The sequence below is a fragment of the Vulpes lagopus genome, chromosome 4 (assembly GCF_018345385.1).
Source record: "Vulpes lagopus strain Blue_001 chromosome 4, ASM1834538v1, whole genome shotgun sequence".
NCBI classification, from domain to species: Eukaryota; Metazoa; Chordata; class Mammalia; order Carnivora; family Canidae; genus Vulpes; species Vulpes lagopus.
The window spans coordinates 51307989-51326823 of NC_054827.1; the positions used below are offsets into that span (position 1 = coordinate 51307989).

Genomic DNA, 18835 nt, shown 5'->3' on the forward strand with positions numbered 1-18835 from the left:
TTTTAAAAATAAATAAACAAATAAATAAAAAATAAAAATCAATAGAGCCAGGAATTCAATCCAGGTCTCCTCCAAGCAGATCCCATGGTCGCTATCAGGTCCTAGGCTTCTCTTCTGCCATATTTCTTATCTTCCAACCTTCTAGCTTCTCCCCCATCACTTACACACATACACACCCCCTCCTGGAACTCACCTCTGGCAAAAGCCAGGGGTCATTCTGAAACAAAAGCAGGCAGAGCTCACTGTAGTTGAGGTGGTCAACACCATGAGTTCTCAGCACACTCAGGTTGTGATCTGTCGTCAAGCTGTGACTGTTTCTACAGTTCTTCCTGCAAAGAAGCAAAGCTGGTGTCACAGTTCAACTGTGCCTCCCCAAAATTCTTATGTTGAAGTTCTAACCCTCCCGTGACTGTATTTGGAGATGATTTTTATACAGAGGTAATCAAGTTAAAAAGAGGTTGCTGGGGGGGGGGGGGTCTAATCCAATCTGACTGCTATCTTTATAATAGAGGAGGAAATTAAGACACAGATGCGTACATGTGAAGAAAGAAAGAAGATGCCATCAGTAAGCCAATGAGAGAGGCTGCAGAAAGAAAGAAACCTTGCCAACACCTTGGTTTTAGACTTCTGGCCTTGAGAATTGTGAGAAACTTCTGTTTAGCCCCCACTCTGTGGTACTTTGGTATGGCCGCCCGAGCAAACTAATACAACTAGCAAAATCAGACTTTAAAATAATTTTTCAGGAACAGTTCTTGACATTGCTTATTAGCAGCACCAGGAAAACAAAACAAAACAAAACAGCATGTTCATACAATGAAAAACCTCAATGCTTATTTACAAAGGAAGAGAGAACACCTTGCGAGTTCTAGGGTCCAGGACAGCACTTCTTATCAGTATCTGGTAAGAATCACAGGGCCATTCCCCAAGAAGACTCCCAGTATGCCACGCAGTGGGCACTTAACAGACACTTAAACAGTGGCTGAATAAACAAGCCTGGACATCTTTGGTTAAAGGTATGTGTATACACCCTGAGGCCCAGCCCTTTTCTCCACTCCCCTCCTCCATCATTTCCATTAACAAGCAAGCTCCCGTTGAACATGCATAGTGAGCCAGGCACTGGCACCATGCCCTGATGATCCAAAGACTTCAAATGATCGCCCGGGTCACCAGGACCCGGAAAAGTCAGGCACATATCATTTGCTTTACTCAGATGCTGCCAAACCTCAAAAGTCATGTTTGTTTTAAGCGTTCCAAAAGAAAGCTGAACCCCTGATTGACTTCCCCAAACCAGCACCTTCCACAGGCTCCCTCATCTCAGTAAAAGACAATTTCTCTCTTCCACTGCACAGACCAACAACTTTGGGAGTCATTTGGCCTCTTCCTCTGATCTCCTCTAGCGGAAGTGACAGATATGGAGAGGACTCTAAAATAGTAGGTCAAGTGTAAGGTCACCCATGCTCAGAATACATCCGTGCAGACAGGAGAGGCATCTGAGCCTGACAGAAGTGGAGAAGCAATCAAGGGATGGTGCAAAGCCCAGGCCAAATATTGAGGCAGCACAACCAGGCAAGGAGAGATGAGAAGAACATTCTAGGCAAACTTGGTGCCACTAAGATGATTATGACAACAATGATGGTAACAACAGCTGCTAAAACTTGTTGAGCATTTACCACAAACCAGGATTACCTGAAGGTTCTATAAGTCATTCAGTCCTCAACAAGCCCATGAAGTGTGTGATATCCTCATTTTGCAGATAAGGTAACTGAGACTCAGATATAAAGTCGCTTGCCCAAGATCACGCAGCTAGAGGGAGCAGAGCCAGGTTTGAAACAAGGTAGGCTTGTCTTGGGGCTGTGCTCTTAACCACCATGCTCACTGCCCCTAAGCACAGGATGGAAGTCAGGGACTTGGGACCCTTCCCAGCTGTCACCAATGAGTAAAAGCAGAAGCCATGATGTTTCTGAAACAGGTGACCCTGTGATTCAGGAAGTCACAGGGAAAGCATCGAAAGTGCAGCCAACCGCACCTATTCTCCCTTATGTGACCCAAAAGCAGTCAGAGAAGGAAGGTTCTAAAAACCGTCATGTGTGAACCACAAGGGAAATGGAACAGCGAAGAACGAAAAGGAAGCTCCGTATCATCTAGGCCAGTCGATAATCAGACTTCCAGATTTCCGAGACAAATAAAATCCAACCCCAAATTTTGGGAACTAGCTGCACAAGAAGGCTGCTCTATTTTTATTGCGTATGGACATTAACAAGATGCACCAATTATCCCTATCACTCAATTCATCCTTCCACCATTTATCATTTATCGTGTCCACCTTCTCCAGCTGCTGCTCCTCATTCTCCCCCAAGGTCAGACACTTTTCCAACAGTCCCTGAGGGCCCAGCTTCCCGACAGTTCCACCCTCAGGCTCCACCTCAGATCTGACCCGCTCCTGGGGCTGCAGCCCTGGCATGCACCAACCAATAACTTCCAAACCAGCACCTGGGACCTTGGCCATGCTCCCAGGCTTCAGACAGACAGCTGTCCCGGGACACACTTCTCCTGCTCTCTCAGCCAATAAGGAAGAAAAGGAAGAATCATCCCTCAGTCAATAATAAGGGGGGGGGCGGGGGGGCGGGGAGTATGAGTCATCTCTGTCAACAGTAAGAAAACAGCCATCACCTCTCTGCCATCCTGTCACCACAATCACACCAACTCCCCCTCTCTCAAATTTCTCACACACACATCCCTCCTCCTAAGACCTTAACTAGGTCTGGGAATAGTCTCATCTAGATATTTCTCAGCAGCTGCTGAGGGGGTAGGGGGGCAGCAGCTGCATTTCCCACTCCCACCCTCCTGCATCTAGGCCTGAGGGGCGCAGGCAGGAGACATCCAGGGGATGTGTGGAAAGGTATCTACCACCTGCACACCCCGTCCATAAAAACTTCCCTCCGGCCTCTACTGTCCATCTTTTCCACCTGCTCCCTGGAACCTCATACCCAGGATGGCCTTAAGAGCAGTGGGCTGAGGAGGCTGAGCTGAGGTCAGCCAGACCCAGGCCCTGAATGACTGCATGGATCCAGACCCCCTACCTCCTGCAGACTAGTGCACCTGATGTGAGCAAGAAATAACATATCTTGTGTTAAGCGGAGGGGGGGGAAGGGAAGGGGAGGGAGTGAGGGAAGAAGGGAAGGAAGAAAGGAAGGAAAAAAGGAAGGAAGGGGAGGAAGGAGGGGAGGGAGGGAAGGAGGAGGGGAGGAAAGGAGGGCAGAAAAGGAGGGAACAAAGGAAAGAAGGGGAGGGAAGAAGGAGAGGAAAGGAAGGAAGAAAAGGAGGAATGGAGGGAAGGAAGGGAAGGAGAGAGGGAGGAGAGGAAAGGAAGGAAGAGAGGAAAGGAAGGAAGGAAAGGAGAGGAGGGGGAAGGAAAATAGGAAGGAAGGGAAGGAAAGGGAGGAAGGAAGGGAGGGAAGGGAGGGAGGGAGGAGGGTAGGAAAGGAGAGAAGGAAGGAGAGGAAAGGAGGGGAGGAAGGAAGGGAAGGGAGGAAGGGAGGGAAGGGAGGAAGGGAGGGAAGGGAGAAAAGGAGAGAGGGAAAGGAGGGAAGGAAGGGAGGGAAGGGAGGAAGGGAGAAAAGGAGAGAGGGAAAGGAGGGAAGGAAGGGAGGGAAGGGAGGAAGGGAGAAAAGGAGAGAGGGAAAGGAGGGGAGGAAGGAAGGGAAGGGAAGAAGGAAGGGAGAAGAGGAAAGAACAAGGAGGAGCCCACTCCTCCACAGAAAGGGGCAGGCTTCTGGACAGAAGCCACCTGCGCCCCGGAAGCGAGCTGGAGCTGAGGCGGCCTGGGGAGTCGTCCTGCGGCGGCGGCGGAAGCCCTGGGCGCCGAGGCCCCGCAGCTGAGGGGAGCGCGGCGCCCAGGAGCCCCGCAGCCGCTCGGCCGCTCTCCCTCCGAGAGCCGGGGCGGGGGGGAGGGGGGCCGCGCCCGAGTCGCCCTCCGAGACGAGCCCCCGGAGGAGCCTGGGGGCCGCCGTCCAGCGCGAGCCCTCCCACAGCGCTCGGCAGCCAGGGGGGACTCGGGAGGTGCCCGCTGAGGAGCAGGGAGGCGGAGGCCGCGGCGGCGCCCGCCCCAGGGGCCCAGAGCGGGCCTGCGGGGGGGCCCTGGTCCCCGGCCGCCGTCGGGCTGCGGCGCGGCGCTTACCCGGCCCTCAGGAACTTGCAGGCCCCGTAGACCAGGAACTTGCAGAAGTGCAGCTGCGCGCACAGCCCCACGCAGGCCGCCTTGGGGCTCTGGTGCGCGCGGCACAGGCGCAGCGCCGACACCGCCAGCACCACGCGCCCCGGCGCCGCCGCGCCGCCCGCGCCCGCCCGCGCCGCCACCGCGAAGCGGCCGCGCTCCCGCAGCAGCCGCTCCAGCGCCTCGGCGCCGACGCCGTCCCGCAAGCGGCGCCGCAGCTCCTCCAGCTCCAGGGCGCCCCCGGCCGCGCACAGCACCTGGGTCACCTCGCCGAGGACGGCGGCCTGGGCCATGGCGGCTGCGGGCTGCCCGTCGGGGCGCGGCTGACGGGACGCGGGCGGCGGGCGGCTCCCGCGGGGCGCAGACGCCAGCTGGAAGCGAAAGCGAAAGCTCCCCGGGGCCCGGGAAAACGGAACCCGCGGCGCCTCACCACGCCCACCGGCCCGCAGCTGAGGGGGCTCGGCGCCTTCCGGCCTCAGGGCGCCCAGCTGCGCGCGGCCGCCGCGCTCCGCGGCCCGCTCCCCGGCTCCGGCGGCAGCCCGGACGGGCGGAGGCGGGGGCCGCAGGCAGACGCAGGCTCGTCGTTCGGGGCAGCGCCTCGGGGCTCTCGCGGCGCCTTCACCTAGTGGCCGGGGGCGGCGACGCCCGGGCCGTGCGCAGCTCCGGCTGAGGCCCCGGGCCGTCGGGGAGCGCGCGGCCGCCAGGCCCGCTGCGTCTCCGCCCGCGCGCTGCCGGAGCGCCCGGGACGCCAGCCCACCTGCGGACGGAGCCCGGCCGCCCCGACGGCTCGGACGACGCGGGGCCGCGGGCGGGGGGCGGGGCGGGGGCGGGGCGTCGCGGCCAGGCCCCGCCCCCCGCCCCGCCCCGCCCCGGCCACGTGACCGTAATCCCTCGGGATTGCCGGCGGGGTCGCGGCCGCGCGCGCTCCCTCCCTCTCTCCCTCTCTCTCCCTCTCTCTCTTCAGGGCTCGCCGGGAACCTCGCGTTTTAAGCTTGAGAGGGTCGTGTGTGTCCTCGGAGAAAGCGGCCCCGTTCCCCCCCAGCCCTGCCGCTCGGAGGGACCAGGTGTTCCGGAGCAGTCGGAGCGCAGGCGCGCACGCTTGGGTCCCCCCCCGCAGATGTGGGCTGTTACAACCCTTTGGGAAAGTAGTCCTTAAGGTTGCAAGTGTGCCTGACCTTTGACCCAGCAGTCTGCCCTCTGGGAATCTTCTAGAAGTAAAAGTAATAGCAGGTAAGTTTCCTAGTTAAGTGTTGGTGTGGGGGGAGTCCTGGTGCAGGAGTCGTGGATCCTTATCCAGGCCCGTTCGACGGCTTTAAACCAGCAGGTGGGCGGCCCAGCGCCGCCTTCAGCCCAGGCCCTGATCCTGGACACTCGGGATCGGGATCGGGATCGAGTCCCACGTAGGCCTCCCTGCAGGGAGCCTGCTTCTCCTCCCTCTGCCAATGTCTCTGCCTCTCTTTCTGTGTCCCTCATGAATAAACAAATGAAATCTTTTTTTTAAAAATGTGGATTTTTGAAAAATTGTGTAAAAGGCTTTTTTTTAAAGATTTCAGAGAGAGAGCGCGCGCACGATGGGGAGGCAGAAGGAGAGAGAGAGAAGCAGACTCAACCTGCTGAGAGCCCCACCCTCCCCCATAAAATTGTGTAAAAAATGTTTGCTGGAAATTTAATTTTTAGGGGCGCCTGGATGACTCAGTGGATTAAGTGTCGGTCTTCCGCTCAGGTCATGATCCCAGGGTCCTGGGATCAGGTCCTGCATGGGGCTCCGTGCTCAAGGAGCCTGCTTCTCCCTCTCCCACTACCTCTGCTTGTGCAGTCACACTCTGTGTCAAATGAAACCTTTTTTAAAATTAATTTTTTAATTTAAATTTTTAATTGTGATTTTAATATTGATTTGCAATACAATATTTCTCAGAAGGGTGACATCAGTGAAAGTGGTGGAGTAGGGACCTCAAAACGTTTGCCCGTCAGTGGCAGTGTGGCCGCAGTGAAAAGCTGGCAAATATGGTCAGAATCCATACTTTCAGAGCTTCGGAAATTAGTCTTACAGCAGCTCGTTTAGCATTTAGTCAAGAAGAACAGCTGCGTCAAAGTGAAAACATCAAGCTTTGTGGCATTTGCACTTACCCTGCTCCCGTCTCCTGAATTTCGTGGCAGCTTCAAAAACTAAAAGCCCACACTCTTGGTACCAGTACCAGAGACAGCAAAACAGGGCTGGAGCTTTTTCAAAAAAAGCATCGTTTGGCTTGTCTACTAGTTGCATGAAAGGCCCCCCTGAAAAGGCTTGTATTTATTCATCCTCACTGGAACTAGCCCGGTCCCAGTGGCTTTTCCCCAGGGGTAGTTCAATGTTTTAATATCACGGCTGGCTGACGCAATGGATAATAGTTGAGGCAAACAAAAGACTAACCAAAAGTTTAAAAGGAAAAGCTGAAGGATGAGATGTCCATTGAGGCTTTGAAAAGCTCGACATATTCCTAGGAATCTAGAAGGCTGCATGCACGCCTCACTGATTGTGTCTCCCGCAAGTCACAACAAAGGTTCTTGCCCACATTTTCCCCACTCCCTCTGCCTCCTCCCCAACACGGGAGGCCAGCACACCGACCCTGCAGTGTGCCGGCCTCCAGTTACTAGGGGTCTGTGAGTATTAAAAGCATCTTTCATAGCAGACCTTGCCGTGTGCACACGTCCTACCATACCTGATTAAAACACCTCTCTTGGGATCCCTGGGTGGCTCAGCGGTTTAGTGCCTGCCTTTGGCCCTGGGCATGATCCTGGAGACCTGGGATCGAGTCCCGCATCGGGCTCCCTGCGTGGAGCCTGCTTCTCCTTCTGTCTCTGTTTCTTTCTCTCTCTCTCTCTCTCTCTCTGTCTTTCATGAATAAATAAAATCTTTAAAAATAATAAAACTCCTGTGTTTTAAAATGCAGGTCCTGAAGGAGTGTAAGGTAGAAGAAGAGTTAGAGGATTCCTACTGGACATCCAGGTGGAAATGCCCGGCCTGCCCTTGGATCTGTGAGTCTGGCACTTGCAGAAGAGGGCAGAACTAGGACTGTGAACACGCAGATGGTTAAACCCACAGGACTGATGAGATGGGTCAGCAAGAATATCCACTGAGAAGAAGAGTATTCCAAGGATCTGCCCCTCTGATGAAGAAGGCAAATGAGAAGACCGAGAGGGGGCAGCCACTGAGGTAGGAGGAATACTAGAATTTGGGAATCGTGAAAGCCAAATATTTAAATATCTCAAGAAAGGATGATCAATCGCATTGAGCGCCATCAAGAGACTGAGTGAAAGAGGGCAGAGAAATGTGTTCTCTATTGCTGTGCAACAAAGCACCCCAGAACGTGGTGGCTGAAACCAGTGGTTTCTTTTTCATGGTTTTGTGAGTTGACTGAGCTCAGTTGGGTGGTTCTGCTTTACACAGTATAACCAGTCATCCCTGGGGCTGCATCCTGCTGGGAGCTCAGCTGTAACAGAACATCCTGGATAGCCCCTCATCCCCCAGGGTCTCCAGGTGGCTGCTCACTACTTAGTAGTCTGTCCTGAGCTTTATGACAGCGGGCGGCAGAATGGCAAGAAAGATGATTGGAGGGGGCTGAAGCTTGAGCGGGCAGTGAGGACGAGGCAACAGCAAATGGAGATAGTATCCGCAGGAAGGTTTGCTGTAAAGGCAAACAGGAGGTGGTGGTTAGCAAGTGACCTTACTGGAGGGAGGAGAGGGAGGTGGGGTCAATGAAGCTTTCTGTTTAAGTGTTGTTCTAAGATGAAGTCTTCATAGTTTCATTCTGTATAACTTATCCAGTGGGGAGATTGCTGACGGCTGAATCATTTGTTGGGGTGGGGAGGGGGCAGTTTGAGGACAGCATCCAAGAATCTGGCTTGGGCAACTGAATATTGGTAAGGTCATTCACCAAGACACCTGTGGGGATTTGAGATCTGATACAGAAGGGTAAGGTGTCCACCACGTGGAGTTGATCTGGAGTTGAGGAACCAAGCCTGAAGCTGTGTCTCTTGGTCCTGCTCTTGACCAAGCTTCTCCCTCTGACCAGTCTACTGGGCTCAGCGTACTTATATGCTGGTTTGTGACCAGGCCAACGGCATCATGACTTGTCTTCCAAGGTGAGACCTGCTAGCCCCTGAGCAACTCCCTTTCTGACAATCACACTTCCCAAGAATAAAGCAGAGCGACAGCACCCCTGAAGGGTCCTGCTTCAAAGCTCTGAAAATACTGCTCAGCAGAGTCAAGTAACTTTCAGCAAGCTCTTTTTTCTCTCCTTTATTTTTTTTTTAAAGATTTTATTTATTCATGAGAGACAGAGAGAGAGAGGCAGAGACACAGGCAGAGGGAGAAGCAGGCTCCATGCGGGGAGCCTGACGTGGGACCCGATCCCAGGTCTCCAGGATCATGGTCCAAGCTGATTGAGACCTAAATCTGAACTAATCTGTTCTTTTGTAAAAATCCACAGACTGTCTGTATACCTGTGGGATGCTTACCCTTCGTTAGGCTCATTTGTTAGCGCCCTGGACCAAAGGCGGCGCTAAACCACTGAGCCACCCGGGCTGCCCTTCCCCTCCTCTACATAGAAAGGCTTTCATGATGAGGTACCACCCAATTAATTTGTTTTGCAGTTTTACACATCAACTTTTACGATATAACTATTGCTGTGTGTTCAAAGCAAGGCACACCAATATAAACTGATGTTTACAAAGCAATTACAATAAAAATTTTGTTTTAAATGTGAGCTATATAATCAGTTTATTTCATTAAAGAAAAATCTTTACTATCACCTTTTTCTTATTGTAAAGAAACTTGAAACATTTGTTTTTATAATACCACATTGGTGAGTTTCCAGTTTGTTTTTATTTTACTTTATTTATTGAGAGTACACGTAACTGTGCTAGCAGGAGTGGGGTGGTAGGGAGCCACAGGGAGAGAATCTCAAGCTGAGCACCAAGCCAGCCGCCAGCTCAGTCTCACCGTCTCAGATCATGACCTGAGCTGAAATCAAGAGTCTGACACTTAACCAACTGCGCCCCTCCACAGTTTTCCAGAGTTGACAGAAACAGAATTCAACAGTGGTTGAAGGTTCTTTTCTCGTTGTTCTGCATCTTTGTTTTACACCTCTTCCACTGCCTCCCATCCGATCCCGCTGTGAGAGTGAGAGCGAGAGAGAGGAAATCACAGCAATAAGAACTGTGTTTATGTATTTATTCAGTGTATTTTTGGTGAAATTGGTGCTAAACTCTAGAACATGTCGAGGATAAAGGAACACATTTGGGCTGATAGTTCAGATAGACAAAAAAAGGAAAGTACACACTGCAGAGTGAGAAGTACAGCGATGGAAGCACAGACAAGGCAGAGGGTAGGCGAGGGGGGAGAAGGAGCTCCCTGGTGACCCACTCCCCAGCCCCACTAGGCTGCCACTACAGCACCCCAGGAATACAAGGGCCTGAGTGCTGATGGTTGTGAATAGGCACAAGGGTGTAAGCAGTGTGTTCTTGGGCAGCTAACCCATACCCTGTGGTAGAGCACACTTGCCTCTTTTAATTACAAATTCAACAAGTTATTTGAATTAGGAAAAAAAAAAAACAAAAACATAAAACATAAGTGTGTACGCGTTCCCAGGCTCAGTGATCTCCCCATTCTCACTCCCCAGGTCACCAGCCACCACTGACTTGATGCAGGTTATTACAGACACAGATGTATCTCAAGTTCCTTGGGGCAGCTTCTAGAGTGAATGATTTAGGGGAAGGTCAAATACTACTCTTACTGTGGAGAATCTTTCGTTCCAGGTTTTATTTTTTAAACTGTACACGTTACTTCCTATTTTTAGGGCCCTCATTTTTTCCTTTTCTCCACCTGTGGCATAGAAGGGCCACAGCATTTCAGAATTAGCACTTGAAAAGAGCGTAAAGGGTATTATTTCTGGGACCAAGGTTGGGAAGAGGCCAGGAAGAGGGAATGGAGAACCTGGAAGGGAAATGAAGATGAGGACATGGATGGGAAGGAGTTTTGGGGGTGGGGGTAGGAGAGAAGCCAGGCTCTGGAAGGCAGGCAGGCAGGCCTTTTCTTTCTCCTTCCTTATCTGGACTGGCCTTATAGAGCTGAGGGGCACAAGATGGCAGGAGAGGCTTCGGCGTGGGAAGGGCAGTGGCCGAAGCAGCGAGGGAGGCAATTGTGCCCTCACGTGGGGGCCAAGCCCGTGGAAGCCGTGCGCCGGGCACGGCTTCTACTCACACCCTTGGTGTGTGGCTTTGGCAACTGCTATTAGGTTCATATATTTTAACAGTATCCTGTGCCCACTATTTACAGCCTGTTCTCCACTAGACGATGATACCCTAGCAGATAAACCACAGTCTTCCATGTGTGCCTGTCCCTGGGAAAAATAGACTCAAAGTTTAAGTAACGGAAAACTTCTGAAGAAAATGTATTTCAATCCAAAATGGGTACCTACAAAGAAATGTTTAGAACATAAACCATTCCTAAGAACTGTCTGGTCCTATTTAATAATGGAAAGTATGTATAAAGTAATTAGAGAAAGAAATTCAGAAAAAAATACCATAGTTTTTATTTAGGCTTTTGATTCAAAACTCAGTTTTACTTATCAGAGTGTGAACCTGGACATATTGTTTACCCTCTCTGGCCTCGGTTTCATCTGTAGGATGGATGGACAATGTAGCACCTACCTCTTTGGGTTAGTCGGAGGAAGAAATGAAACTATGCCTTGTCTACAGGAAATACGTGGAATAAAGGTAACGAGGGCTTCTGTTCAAAACTCTGTCCACAGCATAGTACCTGATTCTTCTCTATTTAAAATGAGAGGTGTGTAACACACCATATCACACAGTGATGGGTCTGTCCGCCTCACTGCCTGGTGCAAACACAAAAACCAGGCTAGAAGTCTCAGGAAAGCAGGTCCTGATAACTAATAACAAATGAGCCTAACGAAGGGTAAGCATCCCACAGGTATACAGACAGTCTGTGGATTTTTACAAAAGAACAGATTAGTTCAGATTTAGGTCTCAATCAGCTTGGACCAGAGCAGGCCAGTTAAGAAAGAGGAGGTGTAAATGTGCCTGGGGTAACACTCTTGTAAGTGTGTGTACTCTGGTATAACTACTGTCTTGCAGGTATTAGGTATACGAAGAGGACAAGTCTGTGTTCCTTCTGAAGCCTTGGTTTCCATGACCAATCAGGATCCTCCCCAGAGTGGACTCTCAGCCACTTCCTGCCCCCGCCCCCTCCCATCCCAGGCTCTTCTTCTGCCCTGAAGTGTTGCCCCCAGCCCCTCACTCCTTCCTTGGTCTGTAGCTCCCTCTTACTTCACCACGTATCATCCCAGACCTGGCTTTGGGGTCTCTCAAAGCACCAAGGCTGACACAGAATTTGTCTTTTTCGTTAAACTAGCACTTCCCTTCCACCTTCACTGAGGCAGCTGGTCACCATGGCACATCTCTCCCCCAACTTTCACGTCTACCATAAGCTCCCTGAGGACTAGGGCTTTGTTTCGTTCACTCTTGCAGTCCCAACACTAGAAAAGGACTTGGTATACTGCAGGTGCTCAATAAATATTTGTGGGGTGCCCGGGTTGTGAACAATGAGTGCTCTTAAATGTTCCTCAGTAAACACCCACATCATGGCCAGGGCACAGCAGTATCTTGCCAAGTACCCTTTTGTGTTCCTTCCTCTCTCTCAGCAACTGCTTCCCCAGCAATACGTCTAATAAAAGAATAAGACACTTTACTTTTCACATTTAAATCTTCAGAAATAGTAAGAAGCATAAGTTTGACACAGTTTTTCACATTCTTAAATCTCCTGTGAGTCAATAAGCACAAAAAGGGAACAGAAAGTCAGAATTAGATATAGAATTCAGATTTTTTTCTTTCAAAGACACATTTTATACAACTTTCAACATTTATACTTCCAAACAAAATAAGCAAAAAATACACCGAGTGCTAAAAAATCAAAACAGAAGTAATACAATTTTAATTTCAATATTTTAAAATACAGAAATTGGAAAGAATACTAAATACAACTTTAAACAAGTCACTTGTCCTCCCCTATAATAACCAATGTAAGCTACTTAAAGACTTACAAATTTAAAACAGAAACAAAATAAATACTGTACACTTTCCCTGCCTGCAGGCAAAAGATGGGAAATACTGTTATGAATCAAAAAAAAAATGCTCTTAAAGCTTCAGCATCCCATTTCCCAGCCACACTCCACTCTGTTGTCACACCGTGTGCTTCTGTATTCAAAGGACACACATGTGCACACATACTGACTGCCTATACAAACAGACAAGACACTACTCCGCAGACACCCCAAACGAGAAAGGGTAACAGTCACCTTGGACCATGGGCATAAAAATCAGTTAAGGAAAGTCAGTCAGGCTAGCAAAACATTACTACAAAACTAGTAAATACTATAGCCAACAACTGTCCCCTTTTCAAATTTCACAGATTTAAAACCCCTAAAACCAATACTACCCCCACATTGCCACCCTGTACACCCCCACCCCCCACAAAAAAAAAAAAACAAAACCTGCTGAAGCACTGGCAAAGTTAGACATTTCACAGTAAATGTGAAAATTCATATTATATAATCTCTTAAAATGAACCTTTTCACCCTCTTTCCACAGCATGAAACTGTTATGGCTTAATTTATATTAAAAGTAGAAAAGTCTTTTCGGAAGGAAAACAGTCTGCAAAGATGCATATGTGTTTCCTGATCAGTGCTATTTCATACCTAACAACTGCATGACTTGCTTTTGCAGTCAGAAGCTGTTTTTGAAAAAATTGAGGTTATAGCTTTTGATTCAGTCTAACCATAAATGTAAGGCCCTTAGTTTGGTTTAGTTTCTTTTGCAAGATAAAATAACCTTGGGGTTCACTTAGCAAGTTACACCTCAGGTCCCTGACTATAATGTGGAAGTCTATATGTATGCTTTGTAAAAATAAAAAGTTACTTATGAATCTTAGAGGGGAGAAATGATTCCGGGGAAGGAATCAACTCCTCATTATATATCACACTTAATGCTGGTAACTTACCAACCAAGATCCACCAAAGAAATATAAGAGTATGCCTGGGTTACTTTATTCCTGCAAAATATTATATATTCCAGCACTTATGATCATTGTTTTGGTGAAAAATCCTGGGGAAAAAGAGCTGACATTTTGAAAAGGAAATGGCCTAAATAAAACTGGGTGGAGGCAAGGTTTATCTTTATGGTTTTAAGTTCCCTTTAGGACTGCTTTGTAAAATAAAGAAAAGTGAATTCAGAATGTCACAGGTCTTGCATAGGTAAACTACTTGGAGGTCAAGGGCTACGTGGTAGCCAGGGTTTATTAGTGAAATAGTGCAGAGCAGATAAACTTGGAAGAATCACTGAATACAGTTTCAAAAAGGTTTTAACAAAAAATTTAATCTTGCACTTGTTAAGACAAAGCTTTAGGACACTAGAAAGGGCACCAAGGGTGAGCAGGAGAGTCTAAGGGATAGAATGCAGGCAAGTGAGTATTATTTTCCCCTACCCAGTATAAAGGGGAAAAATACTATAAAAGAATAAAACCACAGTCATAAGCTAATTGCTTTGGAAATAGGCATTTACTTAACAACGTTACTTTAAAAATTTTATGTAAGGGTATCAAATATTTGACTTATGGCATGACGTTCCCTGGAAAATAAAAGGGTTTTTTTTTTTTTAGTAAGGCTACAGTATTAAAATTACATTACGTTTCATGAGCAATGTAGTAAGTATATTATCTCTCCCCCTTTCTTTCCACCTGACATGTAGTGAGTGTATCATCCACTGGATGAGCAGAGGCTGCACAATGTCACACAATAGGGGCTGTCTCAGGAAGCAAGGTACCTGATGTCTGGGGTCCACCATGACCCTGGACACGTCACTGCCCTCCTGGCTTTCATTGGTCTCCTTTACTTACTGGCAACACTCTTTTCCTAAAGTCAACTTTCTCCAGATTGCTTTAGATAAAGGCCTAGGACATCTGAAAATGACTGATGAGTTGTAGCTTCTCTTTTCAGAAGGAGCAATTAGCTTAGTATTTAATGGGGGGGAAAATAACCTTTTGAAAAAGTTTCAGATTTACACTAGTAAGCCCTCATTTCTTATGTGAAATTGTAAAATGCTTACATACTGCAATTGTCACTTCTGGCCGTGGTCCAGGGGGCTGTACAATTACTCCTCCTCTCTTTGGGGAGTAGCTGTCACTACGGAGGGCATCTCTCGAAAAGGGCAGAAAGAATCTTCTCCTTTCAAGATGTCTGGTCAAGTCTCCTTTCCACGTCTATAGTGCTTTCCCCCTACCAGCTGCTTGCTGTTAGCCAACTCTGAGCGGTCTTCGTTGGTTCTCGTCTTCTAACCACCTTATATTTTTCCCCTAGCTCCTTGGGTAATTGCTACATCATTTTAATTCCATAACTTATTTTACCTTTATCTAGCCTCTGAAGGGTAGGCAGGATCTCTGGCGCAGTACTGTCCTAATTCCTCTTTGAGCAAAACCTAAAACCATCTTTGAATTCCTTTAAATTATTTTAATGATTACTTGGGGATATGCCTTCTCACTCTTATTCATAAACTATCTCACTTGTTTTTCTTTCACTTCAAGCATGGATTTTGATTTTAATTCAACACTTTGTTAGAGATTCTTCAGATTTTTTAGGTATCATGATGCTCTGGGCATATACTTGAGATGAAACAAATTTTATGAGTAACAGTTTTCACTTAAAAAAAAGGCATATAAATGTGCTTTGTCAGTTGTAACTTAAATAATGATAAATTCTCTGCAAGCATGAAGTGTCAATAATGCTTTTCTGTGTTGTTCTTAACCACATTTTTATCCAAACTTACAAATGAGAAAACCAAGACTCAGAGTAAGTGACTTATTTACAGTCACACAGCTGATACATAAATGACAGAACTTGGACAAAAACCCAGGTTCATGCTCCCTTCCATGCTATGTAACACACCCCTCTATTATCAACATTAAATTATTAACTTTTGAAATGTTTAAACTTTAAAATTTTTTAAAAATTTACTTCCACTTCTACAGTTATACATTTCAGTTGAAACTAATAAAATTATGCTATCTTTCTTAACACATGGGCCCTCTTTTGCTTAAAGTTTGTTTAGAAATGAAAGTAATACTGCTTATTTCCTGGAGAAGATACCTTCAAGAGCAGAGACCACAACTTCAGCCTTCTATCTCACCACAGTACTAAGCAGTGCTGGGCACACAGACATTGGATAAATACCTGCTGCCATCATATGAATCAATACAGTAGAGTTCATTTAAAAGGCAATAATTAGGATTATTAAAAAATAGATCAGTATTGAAGCTAAGTAAGTCGTGATAATGATGGTCTTGTTTTCTCTGAGTTTCTGTGATTTCGGTCAGAATTTTTAATTGTGTGCTTAAAAATTAACTGATGCTTAATGAAATTCAGTGTATTTCTAGGATGCTGAACTACTATAATCTGCCAGCTTTGTGTTGTTTACATCATTAGTCAATCCTGAAAAGTGTATTATGTGACATTATGAGTTACAGTACAGGGGTTCCCAGGTTAACAGAAGTCCCTTTTTGAATCAGTACAGAAAAATCATTATCTACCACTACCATTAAAATTGCATATTTTAAGTCACAACTGTTTTATCTATTTGCACATAACTAGCTAAATGCCACCAATGTCTCCTTATCTAAGCTGCAGCATTTGTGTGGTAGGAGGGTTTATAAATGAGACTAAGGAAAACATAGAAGGTTGTCTATTACAGCCAAGTCCAGATACTGGCTGCAGTCGCCTCAAAGTCCAGCCACTTCCATGAGATAAATGGATGCATCACAGCTAGTAAGTTTAGAACAAGTTTGACTTGGCAACTCACTGGGCCAATAGGCTGAATTTTCACCAATTTGGAAAAAGGTACATGAATTCTATTTCAGTAGTTAGATTATCTTACTCAAAGTGTTTTTTTTTTTTTTTTTTAACTTAGCCAGTTCATGGGCAAAACCTGCCAAAAATTAATCCACAGTAACTTCACTTACTACTAACACACACTGGCTATTTAAAATTAGATTTATTGGGCTAAGTACGCAGGGTAGATAATAGTCATCATTTTAATTCATAAAAATAAATTGATTTTAATTTTTATAGCTAAAGAAGTCAGGTAATTAAAGATACTTAGAGCTATAAAAAATGTAAAGAAAACAAAAGAACCCAGACTGTGATGTAGCTGGAAGAAGGAATTAGAATTATCATTTCTTAAACCAAAACAAAATCATGTGAACTCTAACACTAAAACAGTGTCTACAGAAACCAAAACATTATAATAGTATGTCAGAAGGTAGGAGAATCAGTCAAGCCCCAACTTTTGACATCTTGAGATCCAGTGACCAAACAAATGACTGATTATACTCATCTCTTAACCAGTTTTGGGATAGTGTAGACAGAGTTTGTAGGTAGGCCCTTTACAGACATTTAGTATTCCCATAAAAAAATTTTTCCTGACACCCAGATAAGACCCAGAATTCGGTCCAGTCACTTGGACCCAAAAGGCTAACCTATAAGCTATTTTGTATTTATTCCATGAGATATTGTAATGGAGACAGAATAAGAAATATTTCTCTTTGAAAATACACATTTGATTGCAACCATAAAAGATGATGGTATCAATGTTTTTCTTAGTTCTTCAAGCGATACTTAATACAGATGGGAGAGTCCTGCTACCTTGCCGAGTAAAAAAAAAAAGACAAATCCATAGTATGGCCATATTTCTTCTCCATAAAAATAAATCTTATCCTATTTGCTTATGTTTTCTATGTAGAAATTTGTAAAATGTTCTTTCATCAGAATTGGGACTATCTCCACCTCAGCCCCAGAAATCACTTATTTGATGCCATGGGGAGGAAAAGGGAAAATATAAGCTATTACGAGCAACTGAAAACTGGCATTTAGTAAGAACTGTGCATAAAGGAGAGAAATAATTCCTTAAAACTCAACCAGACAATCTCAATATGCACTGGTTAAGTTAGGACAGATGGAAGCAACTGCAAGAAGCACCCATTTTACTCCAAATTTGTATCTTAAATAGTTCTTTAGAAGGTTAAGAAATAAGAAACTAAACACACATACACCCAAAAGATCTACTCCAACATGCTTGCTTCTATACAACTTAATACAGTATAGTCCTATTATATTACGGCTTATTATGCAGATTTGAATATACTAAGTCAAACCATATCTCATATTTTCCAACAAGTTAGGTACACAGAATAAAAGCGTCATAAAATATAACCTCTATGGCAGGTGCTCATCCTGCCCTCCAACACCAGCAGTATGAAGAAGGCCCTCTGTAGTTACAAATGTATTTGAAAAACTATAAACATGACAATTTAACCAAAATTATCATCTTTTTCCCACAAGTAGGAAAAAGATATTAAAGCTGTTCTCTTTGGGACCCAGTTATCATCAGCAAAAATGAAAATGCAAGAATCCTATTTTTATATAATTAGAAGAAAACTGCAATGTCAAAAGAAATGAGAAATGTGGGATCTTTTATGTAATTCTTACACATTGGCTATGAAAGTGTTTCCCTGCAAAGAGAAAGAGTCTTGTTGCGTCGTCACAAAATGATGGGGAGTGCAGAGGGAAGGTGGGATATAAGGTAATCAACCTGGGTAACAGTATGCACCTTGGATGTTAGCAAAAGCGAAGCTAATAGCTTATAAAAAACACATGAAATATATAAAATAAAATGATTTTCATATACATCTTAATTTAAAATAATTAATGCATCAAATCCCTGTTTAAGACTTTAACCTGAATATCAAATTTAAGAGTCCAGACTAGTTACTGTTACTGTGGCTCTTCCCCACATGTAACATACACACTATCAAAAATAATTTAAAAACTTTCACATTCTTAAATCTAAATTAGTGAGATATTTCTCCAGAAATCTTCCAAATAAATAGCTTTAAAAAAGAAAGAATTTAAAAGCTGTTAACTTTAAAAAAAAAATCTGTTAAATAAATTATTGATAATTCTTTACCCTACCACTGAAAATAAATCAAGACACTACCAACAACAAAATGAAATTCAAGCCCTGACAAGAGACCTTTTCCAGTTCAAGGTCTCTTTTTAAGGTTCTACCCTCCTTCTTCCTCTCCCCCACCAGGTCCAAAACGGTTATTGCTGAGTGGGTGTGGCACAGTGAAAATGCAGCATCGGGTTCATTTTGTTCTTCGGGCAGTGTTCTCTACTGTACATGCAAACTGCTTCGGGCGGGGGCTCGGCGGGAGCTCCAGGCTCCCACGCCTCCGAAACTAGTCCGGCTCCAGAGGGAAGAGAGGCCTCCACAGCAGCTCCGTCACACAAAGAAACGGGCGTGGCCATTTCTGTTCAACTTAAGAATCTTCCCAAGACGCTGTTTGGCGGTTGCCATTCCTTTTTTTGGACGTTTACCTAGAAGACACCAACATCAGTTTAAGAGTGAAGATCATTCTTGGCAGACACACCTGCAGACGTGAGGGGAGAGCGACAGGGAAAGCAAGCCTTTCGGGTGTTCAGGGGGGCAGAGTCACTATGGAGCTCTGCCCTTTCAAGC

General features: G+C 46.1%; 2 protein-coding genes and 1 long non-coding RNA gene across 6 annotated transcripts in view; 1 reads left to right on the forward strand and 2 right to left on the reverse strand.

Moving 5' to 3' along the window:
• Positions 1-4506, reverse strand: part of PARP12 (poly(ADP-ribose) polymerase family member 12) — a 38452-nt gene extending 33946 nt beyond the window's left edge. Inside the window, exons 1-2 of the mRNA XM_041753870.1 lie at positions 4178-4506; positions 194-329 (exon numbers count right to left, since the gene is read on the reverse strand). Of these exons, the coding sequence (XP_041609804.1) occupies positions 194-329; positions 4178-4506 (465 nt within the window). The remainder of the gene's footprint in view (positions 1-193; positions 330-4177) is intronic.
• Positions 4507-5044: 538 nt separating this feature from the next.
• Positions 5045-18535, forward strand: LOC121490168. Of its 3 annotated transcripts, none has more exons than XR_005987525.1 (4): positions 5158-5443; positions 7144-7406; positions 10879-10969; positions 11348-12090. It is a non-coding gene; the product is annotated as an uncharacterized LOC121490168 (long non-coding RNA). The 3 variants fall into 3 exon arrangements; XR_005987524.1 differs by lacking the exon at positions 11348-12090 and adding an exon at positions 18407-18535 and having other exon boundaries at positions 5307-5443; XR_005987526.1 differs by lacking the exons at positions 10879-10969; positions 11348-12090 and adding an exon at positions 18407-18533 and having other exon boundaries at positions 5045-5443.
• The window catches only part of KDM7A (lysine demethylase 7A), an 83557-nt gene continuing 76902 nt past the window's right edge, over positions 12181-18835 (reverse strand). For both annotated transcript variants that reach the window (XM_041753868.1, XM_041753869.1), the window contains exon 20: positions 12181-18693. In XM_041753868.1, the coding sequence (XP_041609802.1) occupies positions 18599-18693 (95 nt within the window). In that variant the 3' untranslated portion in view covers positions 12181-18598. The remainder of the gene's footprint in view (positions 18694-18835) is intronic.